Source organism: Phascolarctos cinereus, unplaced genomic scaffold (assembly GCF_003287225.1).
Source record: "Phascolarctos cinereus isolate Bilbo 61053 unplaced genomic scaffold, phaCin_HiC Scaffold_3;HRSCAF=262, whole genome shotgun sequence".
Lineage (NCBI taxonomy): Eukaryota > Metazoa > Chordata > Mammalia > Diprotodontia > Phascolarctidae > Phascolarctos > Phascolarctos cinereus.
Genome location: NW_027555736.1, coordinates 225843623 through 225864430, shown reverse-complemented (window position 1 = coordinate 225864430; position 20808 = coordinate 225843623). Strand labels below are relative to the sequence as shown.

The 20808-nt window shown below is 42.5% G+C and overlaps 1 protein-coding gene across 1 annotated transcript in view; it reads left to right on the top strand.

Moving 5' to 3' along the window:
• The window catches only part of IFT43 (intraflagellar transport 43), a 121762-nt gene extending 101267 nt beyond the window's left edge, over nt 1-20495 (top strand). Inside the window, exons 6-9 of the mRNA XM_020986234.2 lie at nt 17953-18025; nt 18309-18384; nt 19026-19088; nt 20161-20495. Coding sequence (XP_020841893.1) covers nt 17953-18025; nt 18309-18384; nt 19026-19088; nt 20161-20280 — 332 coding nt within the window. The 3' untranslated portion in view covers nt 20281-20495. The remainder of the gene's footprint in view (nt 1-17952; nt 18026-18308; nt 18385-19025; nt 19089-20160) is intronic.
• The last annotated feature ends 313 nt before the right edge of the window (nt 20496-20808 follow it).

Genomic DNA, 20808 nt, shown 5'->3' with positions numbered 1-20808 from the left:
TTTTCTTGTGATTATTTTCTCCTAGCTTCAACTCTCCCTCTTTTGTCCCCCCTCTTCTCTTTATCTGCCACTATTGAGTTTAATGTATCTTAGTATCAAACTCTGTGTGTGTTCACCCTCCGTTGTCTGAACCAGATAAGAATGAGGTCATGAGACACCACTTTCCTTTCCTTTCCTAAATGCTTATATACTCACATTCTTATGCAACCTATTTATGTGAAATAGTAATTTCTTCTCCCCTTTTTCCCATTTCTTCCCTAGTATATGCCTTTTTCTCTTCTTTTTCTTTTTTCTTAAAACCAATAGAACAGAACAACATACACCTAAGTCCTATGTTTCTTTTATTTACCTCCCTCTCTAACCCTTGAAAACATTAGGATTCTGAAGCAACATTTGTCTCCTCTCCTATTAGAATGTAAACTCTTCATCATCACTTACCTCCTTCCGGTTGTTCAAATGTATTTATTTTTCTAGGTTTCTCTTGACTAGCTTTGCTTCCATTTCAGAATTTCCATTCATATTTGGTATTTTCATCAGGAAGACTTGAAAATCTCCTACTTTATCAAAAGTATATTTGTTCCCCTGGAAGATTACATTCAGTTTTGCCGAGTAAGTTCCTTTTGGTTGTAGACCATCCATCTTTTGCCTTTTGTAATACCATATCCCAAGATTTTCTTTTCTTTATAGTAGTTGCTGCTGAGTCTTGTATGATCTTGACAATGGTGCCTTGCTACTTGAATTCTTTCTTCTTTCTTTACTTGAATAAGAATTTCTGGCTGCTTGCAAGTATTTTTTCCTTGACCTGGAAACTCTGGATCTTGGCTATGACATTGCTGGATATTTTCAGTTTGAGGTTTCTTTCAAGAGGTGGATTTTTTAAATTTTCATTTGCTCTTTGGTTCTAGTAGATCTGGGCAGTTTTATTTTAAGGTTTCTTAAAGTATATTATCCACTTTTTGTATGGTCAAGATTTTCAAGGAGTCTGATGATTCTTAAATTATCTCTTCTATACCTGCTTTCCAAGTCAGTTATTTTTGATATCTGATATTTTCTTTTATTTTTTCCATCTTTTCAGTTTGTTCTAATAGTTCTTGTTACCTCATGGAGCTACTGAGTCCTCTTTGCTCCAATGTACTTTTCAGGGAGTCCACTGTTTTGTTAAGATTTTGCACCTTCTATTCTAAGCTGTTTATTCTCTTTTCAATTTTTTTCTTCTGAACTCTAATTTAATTTAACATTTCATTTCTTAATTCTTGCTCCATTTCTTCTAGCCTCTCCTATAGTCCTTTTGGCCATGCTGTTTTTTTCCCCTGAGGTTTTATGTGTAGTTAGTTATATTGGGTTACTCTCTTCTTTTACGTTTACCTTTTAGACTTCTAACTCATGGCGTTTCCTCATTTTGTTTGGTATTTCCTTTTTCTCATTTTTTTTTATAAGACAGTTGGGGTTAAGTGACTTGCCCAGGGTCACACAGCTAGTAAGTGTCAAGCATCTGAAACCAGATTTGAACTCAGGTCCTCCTGACTCCAAGGCCAGAGTTCTATCCATTGTGCCACCTAGCTGCCGCTTTTTCTCTTGTTTTCAACCTCACTCCTTGGACTGAGGTTTGTGGTCAGATCTGTCTTCCCTAGCACTCTTGTTTGGGGTGGGTAGGCCTTATTGGGTAGGTCCTGTCCCCTTTGTAGTTTGGCTGCTGCTCCCCTGTCAGTCTGGCTGGTGTGGCTGGTATTAGACCGGCCTCCTGCTCCAATCCCTTGTTTCTGTCTCCCGGTGGACCACTCCGGTTCTGGCATGGGCCAGTATCATTTTCTTTCTCTTTGCAAAGTCAATTAGAAGTTGGTTCAGTCCCCTGTTTATGGCCCTGACAGCCTCCAGCGGGATGTTGAAAATGAAGATCACACTAGTCTCACGCCTTTTTCAACCTGTGCTCTGAGGAGTTAGGGCTGGCTGGGCCCAGTCTACCTGTCTCTCCTTGGGGGCTAGCTCTACCTCCCACTTTTGTTCTGACAGTCTGAGGCTGGGATAAGGCTTCAGGTCCCTTGTTATTGGAGTGCATATTGACTTACTACCTCCTTGTTCAGAGCACTTGTTGGCTGTAGGTCTCTGCATGTAAATTTGTACTTGTTTCCCTGGCCTGACTCCTCTCCCTGCCTCCACTAGCTTCTGGCTGAGGCTTAGCCAGTTTCCTTTGTACTGTCCCTTTCTTCTGGCCATCTTGGGTGCAGTTCTGACCCAGACGGCGGAGTTTATTTCTGTATCCCTTCAGCTTTCGTTGTCATCGGTCTTACTACCTTTCCAGACATTTTCTAGGGTTTATGTGGGAGAGGCTGGCATCTCTCCAGCCTTTCACATCTTAAGCAAAAGTCAATAATAGAATAATAATCCATAAATTTAATAAGTACCTAAGTCATTAATAAAATTTTTGAACATAATAGGACCAAGGACTTTGGGTCTTATTCAGCTTAATCGGAACTCACCTAGGTGAAATATCATTCAATCCATACCTCTCCATCTTGTCCATAAGAATATCGTGAGAGACTGTCAAAAAGCCCACAGTCAGACTTTACTGAATAATTATATATCAATAAAGGATTATAGGTTATCTTGCTCGGGATTGTTATGAGGGAAGTACTTTATAAAGTACAGTACAAATATGAGTCATTATTGTTATTATTATTTTTTTATGAATGACATCTTATAACTTCTGCTAAGATGAACACGTCTATGAAAATTTCAATGGGATGATGTAATCTAAGGACAAGAAAAGGCTGATTTTAGTGACTGAGGAAGGACATGTGAATTAGGAGCCTGAATGCAATTCCTTGTCAACAGATTATAATGAGGCAGCTAGGTAACTCAGTGCATAGAGCACCAGCCCTGGAGTCACGAGGACCTGAGTTCAAATCCAACCTCAGACACTCACTAGCTGTGTGACCCTGAGCAAGTCACTTACTCCTGATTGCCTCAAAAAAAAAAGCAAAAACAAAAACAAAAAATTCTAGACTCTTAAAGCCATATTGACACCTTTGTCCTAAAGAAAAATGGATTCATTAGATATGGATCCTAATGAATAAAATGTTGTTTTTGCTATTCTCTGATGTTGATCTGGCCAGGTCTGATCCCTAAAATGGGTTTGTCAGCCATTGTCTATGAAATTTTACCAGATGTTGAACAGCTTTATCAAGCAATCCAGAGGCTTCACCTGAATAGAATTTTCTTGTATGCAGGTAGGTGGTACAGTGGATAGATACTTTAACAGGACTTAGAATCAGGAAGACCTGAGTTCATCTCTAGCCTTGGCCACTGAACTAGCTGTGTGACCCTGGAAGAATCATTTAACCTCTCTGTGTCTCAGTTTCCTCATCTGTACAATGGGAATAATAATAGTACCTACCTTCCAGGATTGTTGTAAGGACCAAAGAAGTTAACATATGCTAAGTACTTTACAAACCTTAAAGAGCTATGTAAATACTAGTAATTATAATTTTTAAGGTGACCCAAAAGTTGGGTATCCCATGTGAAGACATGTCATGCAAGCCCTAGAGAAGCTATAAACCTGGATATAAGGTTTATATAAGATATAAACTCTCAAGTACTGGGTATGTCATCAGAGAATAAAAGAATCAGCAAGGAAAAGGGAAATTGAAAGTAACTTTACTCCGTGAAGATTGATACGACATAAACTGTTATACATCAAGGACCTGTGATGTTGTTGCTGTAGGAGCTCCTTTCACCTATGTTTGACACAAAGGACCTGTAATTTATAGTCTTAGAGAGTTGTCTGAGGTGAACAAATGTTAAATAATAGTTGGTATGTATCAGACATGGAATTTGAACCCTGATTTTCCAGATTCCAAGTCCAGAATTCATTCTACTCACTATTTATTCCCTGGTGCTTCTGACCTGATGTAATCATACTTCATCTTGGTATCTCTCAAGTACCTAACATGGTACAATGCATTTCGTAAATGTTGTGGAGTTAGTAAGGGTGGCTTTTTATACTAGCCATAAACAAGTCATAAAGTTGAGTGAAAAGTTGAGAATGATGTTTGACTGGGAGCTGAGCTTTGCAAGAAGCTCGAGATTCTGTGAGCCAGAGGTGAGGAAGCATTGCCTTCTAGGATTGTGGGCAACCTCCTCACAGCCACAGAATCAGGAGGTGTCATGGGATTTGTGTGGAACAGCAAGCAGCCTGGTTTGGCTGGAACTTGGAATGAGGCAAGAAGAGTCACGTAGAATAGCCCAAATAGCTCAAAAAAGAGGTTGCAAAGGGCTTTAGAAGTCCAGAAGAAGCATTTGTATTTTATCCTAGCACGGGGGCTCTTGACTTGTTTACATCATGGACTGTCTTTGTCAGTCTGGAAAAAGCTTCTCAGAATAATGTTTTTAAATGCATTAAATAAAATCTAAAAAGGTTATGAAGGAAACAGGTTATCAAAACAGCTTGTTAAAAAAAGAAACAAGTTCACAGACCCAAGGTGAAGGACCGCTGTCCTAGAAGCAAGAGGAAGAAATGACTTAAGCTGCAGGAGCCAGAGAGTGGTATGGTTAGAACTGTCCTTTAAGAACAACAATTTTGGAGCAGCTAGGTGGCAGAGTGGATAGAGCACCAGCCCTGGAGTCAGGAGGACCTGAGTTCAAATCCGGCCTCAGACACGTGACATTCACTAGCTGTGTGACTTTGGGCAAGTTACTTAACCTCAATTGCCTCACCAAAAAAAAAAAAAAAAGAACAGCAATTTGGCAATAGTGAGGAGGTTGGCTTGGAGAAGGGAGGGGCTGGAGGATGGACAACCAATCAAGAGAGGAGGCTGTGACAGCTGTGTGGGTAAGAGGTAATGAAGGCATGCACAGGGGTGATAATTGTGGGCAGGGAGAGTGGAGGGCAGTTGAGAGATATATAGGGAAGGCAGAAAGAACAAAACTTGGATGTGAAGGGTAAAGTGTAGGGAAGAGTTGAGAAGGATTTTGAAATTGTAGACTTGAGTAAATTGAAGGATGGCAGTGCCCTCCATAGAAATAGGGATATTTGGAAAGGGGGATAGTTTGGGGTGGTGAAAACATTGAGTTCTGTTTTGGACCTGTCTGAGATGCCACAAAACATAGAGAGCCAGGAGGTAATTGGTGAGGCTCAGGACTGGAGTTAAAGGAAGGAGCTAAGGCTGGCAGATCTAGGAATCATTGCATAGAGGTGATGGTCGAACCCATAGTCGGGGTGGGAGAGAGAGAGAGAGAGAGAGAGAGAGAGAGAGAGAGAGAGAGAGAGAGAGAGAGAGAGAGAGAGAGAGAGAGATGGATGGATGTTGGAAGACCTTCCACATTCATGGGAAGCCCTTTGTGCTACTGTGGATACCTCACTGATGGTGACAGTTATCTATGAATCGACTTTCTTTGTAAGGAATTTTCCCCTCATGCTAATTCATTTGAGTAATTTGCTTGCATTTCCCCCTTGTGAAGAGATGAATAGGAAAATTGAAACCTGGTTTGGAGTCTTGAGAGTGCTCACTCATTACTAAAAGATATCATTGCTTGGGGCGTGTGTGTGTGTGTGTGTGTGTGTGTGTGTGTGTGTGTGTGTTTTAATTGGAAGCAGGTTGTGTTAACCTTCCTCTAGGAGCATGAAAAAGGGAAGCACTGTCAGCATTCTGTCATGCCGAAGTCCATTTGGAGGAAAGTGATAAATTACAAATTGCCTAACATTAGCACTTGATGAAAGTAAAAGAGTTAAATCTTTCTGAGATCATTACAGAGATCAAGTTATTTATTCTATACTAGCTCTGGTTCTGGTCCAATTGAATGTGGAGGACAGAATAAGGACAATGTAGGGCTAATCCTTCTTAGTTCTGTCTGATTCTATACCTATTTCCACATGCTAACTACCATCCCATCCAGTTGTAGCCCATTTAAGGGAACACTTGGACTGATTCCATATATCCCACAAAGAGTAGATGAGCATGTGAGAAGACCTGAATGCTGACAAGCTTCTGGTAGGGAGAACAGTTCCCTAAGGAAACAACATAGTGCTTAGGGATTTGATGGTTTGTCTAGAAAGAAGTTGGGGTGTAGACTTGTAAGTAAAGACACCTATTTCAAATGGTAAGAATTGTGTGGAGACATACTGTGTTTTGCCATAAGGAAAGAAGCAGGAGAAAGACAGGTGATGTTTGTGGGGTGGACAGAATGGACTATGGGTAAGACCAAAAAGGGAGCCATGACCCGGAATTGGTGGTGAATATTATCATCATTAATAGATAATACTCCCTTGTCTTTTAGCTTGAATTTTACAAGTGCATTGTTCCATCTACCTGGAAGCCAGATATCACTTAGATTAGATGGGAAGAGACAGGCACATTTATGCATCTAGAGTTAGCTCTGTCTGTTAAATCACCTCAGTCTATGGTTTAGGACATAACTTACAGTTGCCCTTGCTTAGAGAAGTCTTTTCAATGAGACGCAACATACATGGAGATTAGTTTGTAAGGAGTGTCCCTTCACTTCAGAAATTAAAACCCGTACTTGGCAAAACACTAGGGAATAAGCAGTATTACCCACAATTTCTTATGCCGTGTAAAGGATGAACTGCGTGTGGCCAGACAGGTTTCTTCCGTCTTTGAATTTCACTTGCTTTCTACAAATACACATATATGCACTATATGCGTGTGTATATGCATATACGCACACATATACGTATCTATATATACACAAGCAGAGGGACTCATATTGGGGAATGTGATTGCTGAGTCCATAAGTATAGTTGACGGACTAGGTTTACCTAAAAGGCCCTTTAAGAAAAAGCTCTTGAAAGATGATTACAGAATTGAGACACCATCATTTAAAACTGCCTGAGGCAGACTCCTTTGAAAATTGCAGCAGTGGAGGGACAGAGAAAGAACCACCGAGCCCTTGATTGTTGAGCTGTTCCCTCAGGACCCGCTCTCCCCCTCCCCCTCTGTTTCTCATCTGATATGAGAGAGAGCAGCAGTAAGACCCCTCATCTATCTTATGAAAATCCGATTCGGGATGGCTGTGATCAAAACCGGCTGGCTGTCACCAGCAGTGGCCTTGTGCAGAGGGAACTTCTCAGAAGCGTTCTGTATGTGGGGATGTCACGGGTTGCACCGATCAAAGGCAAATTTTTTTAATAAATATATATAAGGAAAAAAATACAAAACCTAAGAATTTGGCATAAAAGAAATGTAGTTTGTCTTGTTTTTTTTTTTTCAATGTAACATGAAGAGGATGAAATAGAATCAGATATGCTTGGTCTCTAACATACTTCCACAGGAGGTTCTGAGAAGGCTCTTTCTCTGTTACGTTAATACCATATCACTTCTCTCTGGCCTTATTGAAGAGCATTCTCCCATTTCTGTTTCTTCTGGACAATATTCCCCCCTTCCACACCCACATACACCATTCCTCATCTCTTCTTCAATTCCTGCTTGTCCTTAGCATATCTTCAGAGGAAAAAAATATAATTAAAAAAGGGGAAGTTGAACTACTAATGAAATTCTGAGAGAGTTTATATTCTTGTAGAACTATTTTCTATAGCTATTAGTTGGTTTTCATTTTCATCAACCATTGCTGGTGTGAATTTCCTCGACAGAGTTAAGTGTCAGCACTCTGGTAGTGCCATAGAGGTCACTCCTAGGAATGGCATTGGTCAGTTCTTTGGCCCTGGGTCCTAGGATGACAGTTAAAACTCCTGTCATCTGGGCTTCCTAGTACAGCAAAACCTTACCAGATCTTCCATCACTCTAACCTTTTGAGTACTTTGGGAAGAGCATTCCTGTTTGACTATCTTTAGCATTGATTCTGATAGAATTTTTAATGACTGGGTGTGTGAATGGAATGAATGGGTGAGGGGGATGTAGTGCATATATGGTTATTGTGATCAACCCCTACCCTCCAACAAGGAGTTTGCTGTTTTGTGCTATATTACCTTCACAGGAAAGCCCCACTCCATGCCCACATGATCTCACTAATTCCAAATTGAATGGGCCAGAGCCTCGCTTAATTCAGAAACCCAAGCCAACTCAGAAGCCCCTTCTCCAATCTATTTTCAGCATGGGAGCTTGTCACAGCTTGGAATGGATGCTTGAACCAGCCACCTATTTTGATCTTCTTCCTCTGCCCATCTGTGATCTTTTCTTTCCCCCAACAGTATTAGCAAAAACATTGTTTGGCATTTCAGTATATGGAACACTGATGAGAACTCTACAGTTGTACTCTCCACTGATGGTTAGCACCCTCATTGTGGTGGTATCTCCTAGAATTTCTCTTATCTTCCATGGTCACTGCCCCAAGGGGGGACTGAGCCACATCTTCCCAGCAGCCTTCTCACTGAAATTTCTGACCCACATTATTTCTTTCTCTTCTCAGCTTCCTAAGGTCCTATTGTTGTGCCTGCCCTGCCCCAGTGGGGGCTTCTAGCTCCTTTCTCCCTTTGTCAGTGACAGGCAGGCTGGAATCAACTATAATCAATTGAAATCACCAGGGATGCGCCTTCATAAAATGGACCTGCCAGGTGCCTGGGGAGAGCTGTTTTTGCCCCCCTTATTCTTTGATTCAGTGATTGCACAGGGGACTGTGTCAGGCTTCCAAGAGACCCCAAGCTTGTTTGTGTGTTCCACAGGGTCTGCCTCTTTCCCTTGTTCCTTCAGGTTTTTGAAGCCTGTTGCCTGTCGTTTTCCACTTTTTTTTTTATTCTCCATTTTTCTACTTAGAAAAAAAAATTATTTATACGATTGAGATCCACTAATTAAAGCCATTTTCTGGTATTTGGTTACTGGAGTGTTTGATGTCTCTCTGACAAGACCATGAAATGCGCAGAGTGTCCACAGGGACGGAATTTGCTGAACACGGCTCTTTGTAAATGAGGGGACACAGTGTCGCAGCAGCTCATGAATATGAAACGCCCATGATGCTACCTCAGTGGACTTGGGAACACAGATGAATCCTGTCATGTGCTAAATGAGACCAATTTCTTTCACTTAACTTCATCTTCAATCAGACCTTCTTCCATTTGGCTGTTTAAAATTCCCCATACGTGATGCAGAAGGTAACAGCATTCAGTAAAACAAAGTTTTGCAGCAGCAGAGAAAAATTATAATGATCATTGGTTTGAAGTTATCTTCTCCTTCTCCAATAATAGAAGTTATTTCCTTTTGTTTATCAGCTGTTGAGGGCTCTTCTAATTTCATCCCACTGGTAGCTATTGACTTGGGGGACAATTAGGTTTCTAGCTGTACCAACCCTTTTTGGGGTGGCCTTAAACAGTATCTCCAAATCCTACACTTTTTTGTTATTAAAAAATTTCTGGCATTTAATAATAAGCCTTTGGCTTATTGTCTGTGGACAAACTGGTAGAAAGATGCTTGAATGGTGTCGGATATAAATTTGCTTTATCCTTCAGAAAAGAATTGGATATGATCAAATAGAACATATGTCTATGGGAAGATTTTTCCTGGTGGTCAGAACGTAATAAAGAAAGTAAAAAAGGTCATCCCTGCTTATATCTTCAGTGAGGTTACAACTTAGCTAAAACTCATTGAGGACCAAGATAGATCCTTAGGTGATCAGGTATGGCTCTGTAGTCTACTCTTACCCTTTGGTAAGGTATCAAGATAGGGAGTATTAGGGATAATAGAAAATGAAAAGCCCTCAAATAGTCCTCTTTGGCCAAACAAAGAATGTTACCCACAGACTCTACAAGGAAATCTCATTCAGAAATCGCTAACCAATATAAGTCAACAAAAGAGACAAACCTGGAGGGACATGGCATAGTAAGGCAGATCCTTTCCGGAAAGACATTTACCTGGGTTATAGCTTAGAGGCCAGACTGAAACGTAGCCCTTGTTCTCTTTTTTTCTTGCAAAATGGCTTAGGTTTTGCTTTCCACAGTGGAGAGCATATAGCATTCTCAATGTGTATTCCTTGAAAACTTTCTGATGGCTTGAAGATATCTCTTTCTGTTTCTCTAGTACCAAAGGACAAGTAAGTCCTTAATTCAGGGCATCACAAAATGTATCACATAGCATTCATTGCAAGCTGTTTTGGAAGGGAAAATTTGTACAAACTAAGTAAAAGTCTTTTAAAAAAAACAACTAATAATCAAATTTTTCAAGCTGGAATAATAACTATTCTGGAACTTTGCAGAGTGGTACTTTAATATAATAATGTAATATAAATATAACATAATATAATAATAAATATGTATTTTAATGTGAATGACAGTTTTTCAGATCTTTGTAAACCTGATTTAATTACTTACAGTGGTTATGTAGCATCTTATTATTACTGCTTATCGAAGACCCAGCATGATCTTCTCTTGGGCATTTAATTGTCATGACATGCAGACCTGTGTCACACTGTGTCAGAAAGAAAGCAAGGTGATGCTTCTTAACATTCATGGGTTACCTTTCTTGATAAACTTGCCCACTTCAAGATTCAGTTCTTTAAATTTGGCTCTTAGCAATTTTTTTGGCCTTGCACATTGTACCTTTGAAGTACGTAATACTGTGCAAATTATTTCAAAACTGCGCAAGGCAGATCAGAGATACAAGGGAAGGAACAGAGAAAGGTGAGTAAGACTCAATTGAACTTGAACACGGACCTGGGTGTGAGAGGATTAAAGAGTCCTAGAGTCAGAATTGGCCCTTAGAGGTGCTAGGACGATAGATTTAGACCTGGAAGGGACCTTAGAGGTCATCGAGTCCAACCTGAGCAGGAATCCTTTCAAGGCCACACAGTGAATAGAGCACTGGACCTGTGGAGTCAGGAGACCTGAATTCAAATGTAGCCTTAGACACTCACTAAATGTCTGACTCTGGGCAAGTATTTGTCTGTCTCAGTTTCTTCATCTGTAAAATGGGGCTAATAATAGCACTTACCCAACAAGGTTGTTGTAAAGATCAAATCAAATGATATTTTTAGAAAGCAAATAGGTGACTCAATAGAACCAGTATTGGACCTGGAGTCAGTTCAAACCCCACCAGTTCAAATCTGACCCCAGATACCTATCAGCTTTGTGACCCTGGGCAAATTACTTAACCTCTCTTTGCATCAGTTTCCTTAGCTGTAAAATAGGGATAATAAAAGCTATATAAATGCTTATTCTCTTCCCATCCTTCCCCTATTTGTAAAGCTTTTTGAAAACCTTAAAGTGCTATATAAATGCTAGTTATCATTACCATAACATTCCCAGTAAGTGATCAGCCAACCCGTCATCTTAACTGCTACTTATTCAGTAAGGTTAATATTTTAACTTCCTTTTAAATCTTGAGAAACAAGATGGTGTAGTGGATAGAGAGCTGGCCTCTGACACAGGATGACCTGGGTTGTGTGGCCTGAAGACATACGCAGTGCAAAGTGCACATGCTTTGTGTTCAGAACCAGTGCAAAGTGCACATGCACTGAGGCTGCAGTGAAGCTGTGATGCAGCACGGACAAGCACTGCCAGAAACACCTCTCATTCATTACACATTTGATTTTGAATTGATTTTTGGTCGTTGCCCATTCAGAAACCTTTTACTGTTGCCAGTTTTTTTTTGCAACCCCATATGGGGTCATGACCCAAAGTTTAAGAAGCACTGCTTCTAGGCCCAGAGTGTCCAACTCAGATAGAAACAGGGCAGCTAAAATGTTTTCTATGTTCTATAACATTTTCGTTTATTTTGTTCCATGTTTCCCAGTTACCTACAGCTAGGAAGTATGGCCCGCCGCTGTAGATGGTTAACCCTCTTAAGCTGCAGAGAAGATTCTGACCAGCATCAGTAGCAGGAGTTCCCTATGTTAGTGGGATCACAAGTTTAGTTCTATTCGTATCAGCTTTTGCAAAGCGTCCCGCTTACAGAGAGGATGGCTGCGAGGACCCTGTGCACAAATGATGCAGGGATAGGGGCAGGGGGGAGGCAGGGATGACACAAAGCATTCCTGATTCATGCATTGGTCTGGAACACGAGATACCTAGGGGGCCACTGGAGAGCTTTCTTCTCGGCGACCAAAATGTCATCCCTCGTAGGGCAATATGTTACTCGGTGTAGGATCTGTGTCCAGAGAAGGGGGCCCTAAAGGGAAGGAGTCAAGGGGTCTAAATTGAAACGCCAGTGCTGAGTCTTTGCCGTGTCCTCATGGCATCTTATTTTCCTAGACATGGAATGGAAAGGAAAGAGCTAGCCTCTCAAACTAGGTCTCAAGAAACATGTTATCTAGCACTATCAATTAAAGGCAGGGTAATTCTCATAGAAGTAAAGCCGCAGAAAGTATCCGTAGAGAGCTTTCGCTTCCCTGATATAGAGAATCCTACTTAAGAAACATTTTGGGACAGGTACATATACCCTGAAATTGGAATGATGCAGAGAACATTAAAATGACCTCTGCATGAAAACAGCATGCAAATGCTTGAAGCATTCCATGTTTTTGTAAGAGCATTAGCTTTTTATATGCACATATCACATCCTCTCAAGTAGACTATAAGTTTCTCAAGGTCAGGGACTATGTCTTATGTATTTGTAGAGTCCTAGTAGAAACTTGCACATAGTAGGTGCTCGTTAAACATTGGTCAGTGGGTGGTTTTATGCATTTACCTTCTGAGAATGGGTTTACTAACCCCTGCTGGCTGTGTGTGCTGCAGATACACCAGCAAAGTATGGGAAAGAGAGTCCATGTTAGCAGCCTAGGCAATGAGTCAGCTGAGAAGAATGAAGAACGAATATCTGTGTTTAAGAAGCACTAGTTAGGGGAGACAGCAGAAGAGGATTTGGACAAGGAGAATGCCAATTTGGACAATGTCATAAGAGATGGCACAAAGTGCAAAGGTTAGAATTCTGAGCAGTTTTCAGTTCTGAGAGTGATGTTCATACTCTCGTCCCCCAAAGCTGTTCACTCGCAGACTGGATTCCTTTTCCTCTTCTGCCCTAACGTGTTGTACTGTGAAGTGATTGGAAAACAAGGGAATGAAAGGAAATGGAGCTTCCTCCCCTCCTCCAAAGGTGGCTCTGTGTGGGCACAGGCTGCTTTCCTGACCGTGCCTCTACTCCATAGACTATTTGGGAATCTTCCTGAGTGAAGGATGCTGTCCATGTAAATCTATCATTATCAAGTCATTAATCTGAATTCTGTGCTTATGGCACCACAATCTGTGACCATGGGAGGAGGCGGGGGGGATGGAGCCTGGGAGCCACAAAGAACAAAGAAGATGAGAAAGAAAAGCCACCGTCGCTAAAGGAAAATGGCAATTTAGCTCAAAGAATTGGGAATCATTTTGTCTAATTGCAACCAAGGGGCTTTCTTTGTTAATTGTCTTTATATTTAAGGTACATCCCTCTGTGGCTGTTGAGATCACCTGGGCGCCTTCTGCTCTATGGGTCCAAGTTTAATAAGACATAGGAAGGGAAGCTGAGCTCCTCAGCTGCTAAAATACCCCCCTCCCTTGAAAGGGCCCACAGGCTGGTGTCTCCAGGAATCCGTGTGGTCTGTGCACTTTGTCATTCTCTCTCAATTGGCCTGATCACCCAAAATATGATAGGTAGGGGTCTTAAGGGGCCCCCTGGATAACAGGGAATGGGGATTTTTGATGGAAGGTTGGGGAGGGCACTCTTGGTACTGAGAGATGTTTCATTAGGGATAGGGATGGAGCCAGCAATTCAAATGGCATAGGGAAGTCCCAGGTGAGGAAACTGTCTCAGCCAACACAGATCTTCTCTTCAGTTTATATTTATAGTTGCCTAGGACACTGAAAGATTGAGTGATTTGTCCAGGGTTACACAAGACAATGTGTGTTGTAGACAGCTAGGTGGTACAGCGAATAGAGCACTGACCTGGAATCAAGAAGACCTGAGTTGATATCTGGACTTAGATACTAACTAGCTATGTCACCCTGGATAAGTCACTTTAACCTCTGTTTTCCTCAGTTTCCTCGTCTGTAAAATGGGGACAATAATAGTACTTGCCTCCCAGGGTTGTTGTGAGGACTAAATGAGATAAAATTTGCAAAGTGCTTACTTAGCACTGTGCCTGGCACATGCAGAGTAAGCACTATACGGATGTCTGTCATCATTGTTGTTAGCAGCGGGGTGGCACGGTAGACAGAGCATCATACCCTGGGTCAGGAAGACCTCAGTGCAGATCTGGCCTCAGGGCACTAACTGTGTGACCCTGGGCAGATTGCTTGACTGCTGTCTGACTCAGCTTCCTCAGCTGCAAAATGGGCATAGCACCTACCTCAGTTGTTGCTAGGATCGAATGAGATAATACTATAAAGCTTGTAGCAGAGTGCCTGGCACATAGTAAGTACTTAATAAATAAATACTTCTTCTCTTCCCTTCCCCCTCCCCACTTTTAGAGACAGAACTTGAACCCAGGCCTTATTGATCCAAAGCCTACTCTCCATTCAGCATGACATGCTGCCTCTTCATTAGGCTGTATGAGTTGCAAGTATATGTTTCTAAGAGAGAACTGTCCAGCTGATAAAGGAGTCAATTTGCTAAATAAATAAAAGTTTCTGTCTTTGCCCATCCACTGACCAAGATGAAGATACTGTTTAATCAAGAGGTTTAACATTTGATTAGTAATGGCAGAAAAGGGAAGCATGCTTTTAAATTTAATTGCAGAAGTTGGGTTACTCCACGTTCCCACATGAAAGTGAGCCGTGGATGAGGAGGCTTTCAGGAGGATTGGAGCCACATCACAGACTTCTGTATGTGTGTCTGACATACTTCACAGCGTCAAGGGTTTGTCCTTTGACCTGAGAAGGCAACCCTTCCACTGACTCAACAGTTGCCATGGCTGAAAAAATGTATCACCTTGTGGCCAGCCTAACAATGAGCCTTTCTAATAACAATAGCTGACATTTATTTAGAACTTTAAAATTTGAAGAACATTTTACATATGTTATCTTATTTGGTCCTTAAAATAACCCCAGGGGGTAGGTGCTATTCTGTTATTATATGCTTTTTACAGATGAGGAAACTGAGGCAGACAGTGACTTGCCTAGGGTCACACAGTAAGCGTCTGATGTTGGATTTGAACTCACGTGGTCCTGACTCCAGGGCCAACACTCTCTCTTCTTAAGCTTAGCTAGGTCGGTTCTCTTACCATAGACATGCAGTTGGTCATTGGGCCTGGGCATAAAGACTTTCTGGCACAGTGAGACCTTTCCAGGGCTTGCATTAGTTAGCAAAGCTTTCAAGGAAGCCAGGGCTTCCCCACACTGAGGTGAGGGAAGCCTTTGAGAAGGACTTCAGTAGGGAATAAGACACTTACTATCTGTATGACCCTGGGCAAGTCATTTAGCCCTGTTTGCCTCAGTTTCCTTGTCTGTAAAATGAGCTGGAGAAGGAAATGGCAAACCACTCCGGTATCTCTGCCAAGTAAACCCCAAATGGGGCCAGAAAGAGTCGGCCATGACTGAAAAATGACTCAAAATGGCAAAGAATCTTATATAACCCCTGTCAGAATTGTCTCTCTTTTTTTTGTCTTGAGTTTTAAAATGCTAAATAATACCCTCGGGGTCTCAAATGTCATTGGCAGCCTAGACTTCCAGGTCAGTTTCCAGAGGTGTTGGGTTAGATCATTGAGCATAGGAGAGTATGTAACAGTCACAGACATTCCTTATATGTAGCTTCCTTTTCTGGGCCCTTCTGTATGGCCATTACAAAGATGGTGGGGTGTGTGTGTGTGTGTGTGTGTGTGTGTCTGTGGGTATGGCCAGTAGGGGAGTTCCAAGTACCTCTTCCTTTGTTCGTGTGCCCTTTATGACTCATGAACCAGAAATTGCATATTTTTTAGGTTCTTTGAAGTTTTCCTGAGTCTGAAAATGGCTTCATAGCCACCTGTTCCACTGGGAGCTGGGGAGTTGGATGGCCCAGCTCTGCTGAGATTGCTCAAGCTGTCACCATACCAGAACGCTCCAGCTTGTCTTGGCCTTGCTGTCATTGCAGGCTCTGTCCCACTCAGGCAGTTTGCTGGGTTCTGCTGGGCACCAGGCAGCCAATTAGAAAGAAATCCCACTGTGTGGCCAGCCCACCAGTGTAGCTCTGAATGGCCCCTTTGCCAAGGCCCGAGCCGACCTCTGATCTGTCACAGATGGGCCAGCATTGCTCTCTTTCTGCACATTTGGAGGAGGAGGACAGACACGAAGATGGGAGCCTGCAGAGGGGCAAAGTGGACGTTGGGTGGAAGTTCTGTTCCTCAGAGCTCTGAGAAGCTGGACAGAGTTGACAGGACGGACCCTAAAATTGAAGAGTTGTAGATGGAGAATGGAGTTTCGGAAAACCCTGTCCTGAGCCCCAGACTCAGCAGGTAGAGCTGACTTTCCATCTCCTGAATATTCATCTCAGGCTGCGGCAATGCAGTCAGGAAGAACTAGACAGCAGCTCACTGGCTCCTTCCAAAAATGACACATTACCCACGGAGCGCAGAGCGGCCAGCTTCTTCATTACAGCAGAGTGGGGCCTGAGCAAGATAGTCCTGTCGGGCCTGGGCCAGTGCTGCCCTGAGAGCCTGCTCCGGCTCCTGGAGAGCCGCCCAGGCAGAATCCACACTGAGCTCTGGATGCTCAGCTTCATACACAGCAAATCAGTTTGTTTTTTAAAGCACTTTAGCCTTTGACTGCACAAGCAACAGAATTTTAAAAGTGACTCCTCTTTCTTACTCAAGATAGAGGACACTGCAAAACCACTGAAAAATAAATTTGCTCCGCCTAGATGTAGGTCATCATATCTGTAGCTCAGTTGTTTAGTAGCTGGCGTATATTTGTCAGCTTTTTAATATCCTTTCTTAGTCCTTTATTTTTATTTTATATCTTGTCTACTTCCTTTTCCATCCTTTTTATTCTTTCCTCTTTCCTCTTTCTGTCCCTCTCTTTCTCTCTCTGTCTCTGTTTTTCCCTCTCTCTCTCTCCCCTCCCTTCTCCCCTCCCCTTCTGTATCTCTCTGTGTGCATCTCTGTCTCTCTCATGTAAAGGGAGAAAACTGTTCTTGAGCATTTGGCATCCTCCATCTGAGGAAGAAGCAGCACCTCTTGGAGTCTTCGCGTGCCCTACCTGGATGATGACCTGGGCTGTAACCACTATTCTGATGCTTCTGTGGATCTGCGATCCCTTCATTGTGGATTCTTCTCCCTCTGCAGATTGCACTCTTCAATGCCTCCTTCTCCCAAGTGGTTCTTCTTCATAGAATAGCAATCAGTGCCATTTCTATAACACTTTAAGGTTTGCAAAATGCTTTTCTGTGTGTAAAGGCTCATCCGTACTCTTTTGAGCCTTATCACAACCCTGAGAGGGTAGTGCTGTTATCCCCATTTTTCAGATGAGAAAACTGAGGCTGAGGGGAGGTAAGTGACTTGCTCAGAGTTATACATCTGGGAAGTGGCTGAGGCCAGAGTTGAATTGAGGGCTTCCTGACTCCAAGTCTAGTGCTCTATCACCATTGTGCCCCCTCTCTGCCTCCCCTTATGTAGTTCTTCTGTAGAGAATGTACCCAACCCTAGCTGTCTTCAGTTGTGCGTGGACACCAGAGCAGTGCTCAGGCAATTCAACTAAGCGTAATCAACCTGCCTCCCTTTATGATTACCCATTTCTTGGACGATGTCTTCTACGGTTCTTCCTGTGTTTAAATTGTTACTGGCAACACATCGTATCTCTCGATTAACCCGTGGGTCTGTCACAGTTCTGATTCTCTGCAGGCTGTGGTATTCCAGAGTCCACAACTAGACAGTATCAGTGGGAGAATATTGATGTCAATGTCTTTGGGTCAGGTGTCACATCAGGGACTGAGCAAACCACGATAAAATGCTGACATGTTTGATAGTTTCATCTGTCCTGGGTTGCGAGGCATGGCATGATGTCTCCCGTGGGTCTCTGATCCCAGCTGGAGTCCTTATGAGCAGGAAACGGAATCAGCGCCGGGATCTTTTTCACATCTGTCACATTCCCACATTTGTGTCATACTGCAGATATTCCGGTGATACCAGATCTAGAAGAGGTGCAGGAAGAAGATTTTGTTCTCCAAGTGGCTGCCCCTCCCAGGTAAGAGACGTGAGGTTGGAAATCGAGCTAGGAATATAAAGGAACAAGATGAATTATGCTTTTTTCCCCTAAGCATCTACAATTTGCAAATGGAGACAAAGGCTCCTTGAGAGAATGCTGGCTTCAGGTATTGTCAGAGATGGGGTTCATCCCTCAGATTTTCGTTTGGTCATGGCTGCGTGTGCTCACCTTGTCCCCAGCGTTATGAGGGTGCCATTGGTCAGTAGTAGTACCATGGCCCTCTATGACCTGGTCCTGATATTCTTCCCCTCGTTTTCTGCAGCATCCAAGTAAACCGGGTGATGACTTATCGTGACTTAGACAATGACCTGATGAAGTATGCTGCCTTCCAGACGCTAGTGAGTAGAGTGGCTTCTGTCAATAAATGCTATTACTACTGATAATAGCAGTAATCACAGCTAACATCTACCTAGGGTCTTGAGGTTTACAAAGAGCTTCCTATATATTATTTTATTTGACAAAACAAACAAAATGCACCTTGTCTAAATTTCTCTGCTCCTTGAATAGCTGTATAGCACAGACATAACAATTCTGTAGTATCCATGACAACATTTCTGTCCTCTTGGATCAATGAAAAGTCTCATTTTGTCCTGTGGATCTGAAGATATCAGCATGCTATTCCTTGCCCTATGGACCCTCAGCAAATACAGCTCTGCTCTTCCCGTTCAGTCTTGTAGATATAGTGCCCGCCCAGTTCATACTCACGACTTTAATCCTTCCTAGCTCTAATCTGGAATACTGTATCAACCTTCCCCTAACAGTGTCCACAGCCTGCAATGGTATGGTGCTTCCTCCATGTCACAGGCCACGTAGGTGGCCCATAGCTCTACTCTTTAGTTGGGAGATTTTTATAGCACTGGATTGGGGAATGCCATATGTTAGAGCATCGAGTTTTCAGGCATCAAGCCTGACTCTTGCCATCTTGCGGAAAGGTTCTAATAAGGCAGTTGGAGTGAGCCTTTTTTTTTTCTATTCACAGGATGGAGAGATTGATCTGAAACTCCTCACCAAAGTTCTTGCTCCAGAGCATGAAGTTCGAGAGGTATAGACATAATGTTAGCACCAGGAACTGATAGGAGGCCTTTTTCCTGAGCAGCTTAGGACCTGCAGAGGCATTTATGCTCAGCAGTCCTTGAGACATGCAGTAAAATTCCGAAATGCCCAATATACTCATTTATAGAAATCAGGAGAAGTTATTACTAATTTAACTCCAAGCCATCTGACAAACTGAAAATCAGTCCATCCAACAAGTATTAATGTTTACTACAAGTATTAATAACACTTAATAAGTGTTTGGTCAGTTTCTTTTTTTTTCTTTTTTTTTTCATGTGTTTGGTCAGTTTCAAGGTCCTATGCCTATCTCTTTAAAATACCCCGTAACCTCTGAACCTCTACTCCTTGGGCTGAGCTTTAAGGGTGGACTTAAAGGGTGGACTTCAAGTCACGCATCTTGCTTAGGTCTCTGCTATAGTAAACAGGAGCCTTCCTGGGGAGAACAGGGTTTGAGAAGAGAGAGGAGTTGGGGGTGGGGTGGGGAATGAGAGTCAGTTGGACTCTCTTGGAATTCAGATGGAAAACATTGGCCCAATTTTTTTTTAACCTTGTAGTATTTAGCAACCCTTCCAACAGATATTCCTTAGTTTATAGCCCTGAAGGGCTCTTATTTTATTTTGCTAAAATATCCCATACCAGGAAGTGTAGTAATATTGTATATTTTCTCCTTAGTGCTAAATGGAGGCAAGCTTATTCAGGGCCCAGGACATAAATAGTAGGGAGAGTGTGCTGCCAGTGATGGTTGAGGGACTTTGACAGAGCTTTGTGAGGGGCAGGGGGTCCCTTAGAATCTAACTCATCATTATTAGCTCTAAATTTTATGTATGTTAATAAGCCTGAACCCTATAAAGCCACTTACCTGACATGAGGTACTAAAAATGGCACTGGCTTATCAAAGTGCCCCCCTCACCCCCACTCCGTGCTCTGACATCTGGTCAGAGTTCTGGCCATTATGCCAGTCTGGCCTCGTGTAGGCTCGGTGCTGGTTCGTGGGCATGAGAGGCTGGTTGTGACGAAAGGTGGAGAGGCTCTTGTCTTATGCGGTGGTGCCCTCTTGGCAGGATGATGTCAGCTGGGACTGGGATCACCTCTACACCGAAGTGTCTTCGGAGCTTCTCACTGAGTGGGATCTTGGACAGTCAGAGAAAGAAGACCCTGTTGGGCAGCCTAAGCACACCTGAACCTTCAGTTGAGCTGTAGCCTATTTTACCCCTGTACATAGTAATCACTGTTCTGTATTGGACAAAATGCTCTAAGCCTGAAACTAAAGGAAGTCGAATGCTGGTAGGAGCCCAGATTTTTATATAGAATATTTTGTAATACGAATATTTAATGCATTCTCTGCAGGAAACATTGGATCATTTCAAATGCAATAAATTGCTTCACTGTCCAGTGACCATCTCTCCCATTTTTCTTTAACATCTTCTCGGCAAGAATGCCTAGGCATCTGATGAGCCACCTCAAGGTTGAGGGACAGAGGTCTTAGAGCATGGTCTGATAGGAATTAGTCCCAAGGGGGAGAAAGTGAGGAAGCATAGTTTGGATTTTAAGAAGGTATAGAATGACAGATCAAATTGGACAGTTTAATTCCACAAACATTTATTAACCACCTACTGTGTGCAGGGCCCTGTGTTTTAAACAATTCTCCACTGCACTAGATCCAATCAGAGGTTTGTGGGGCCTTTGTGTGACCACAAGTGAAATTTTGC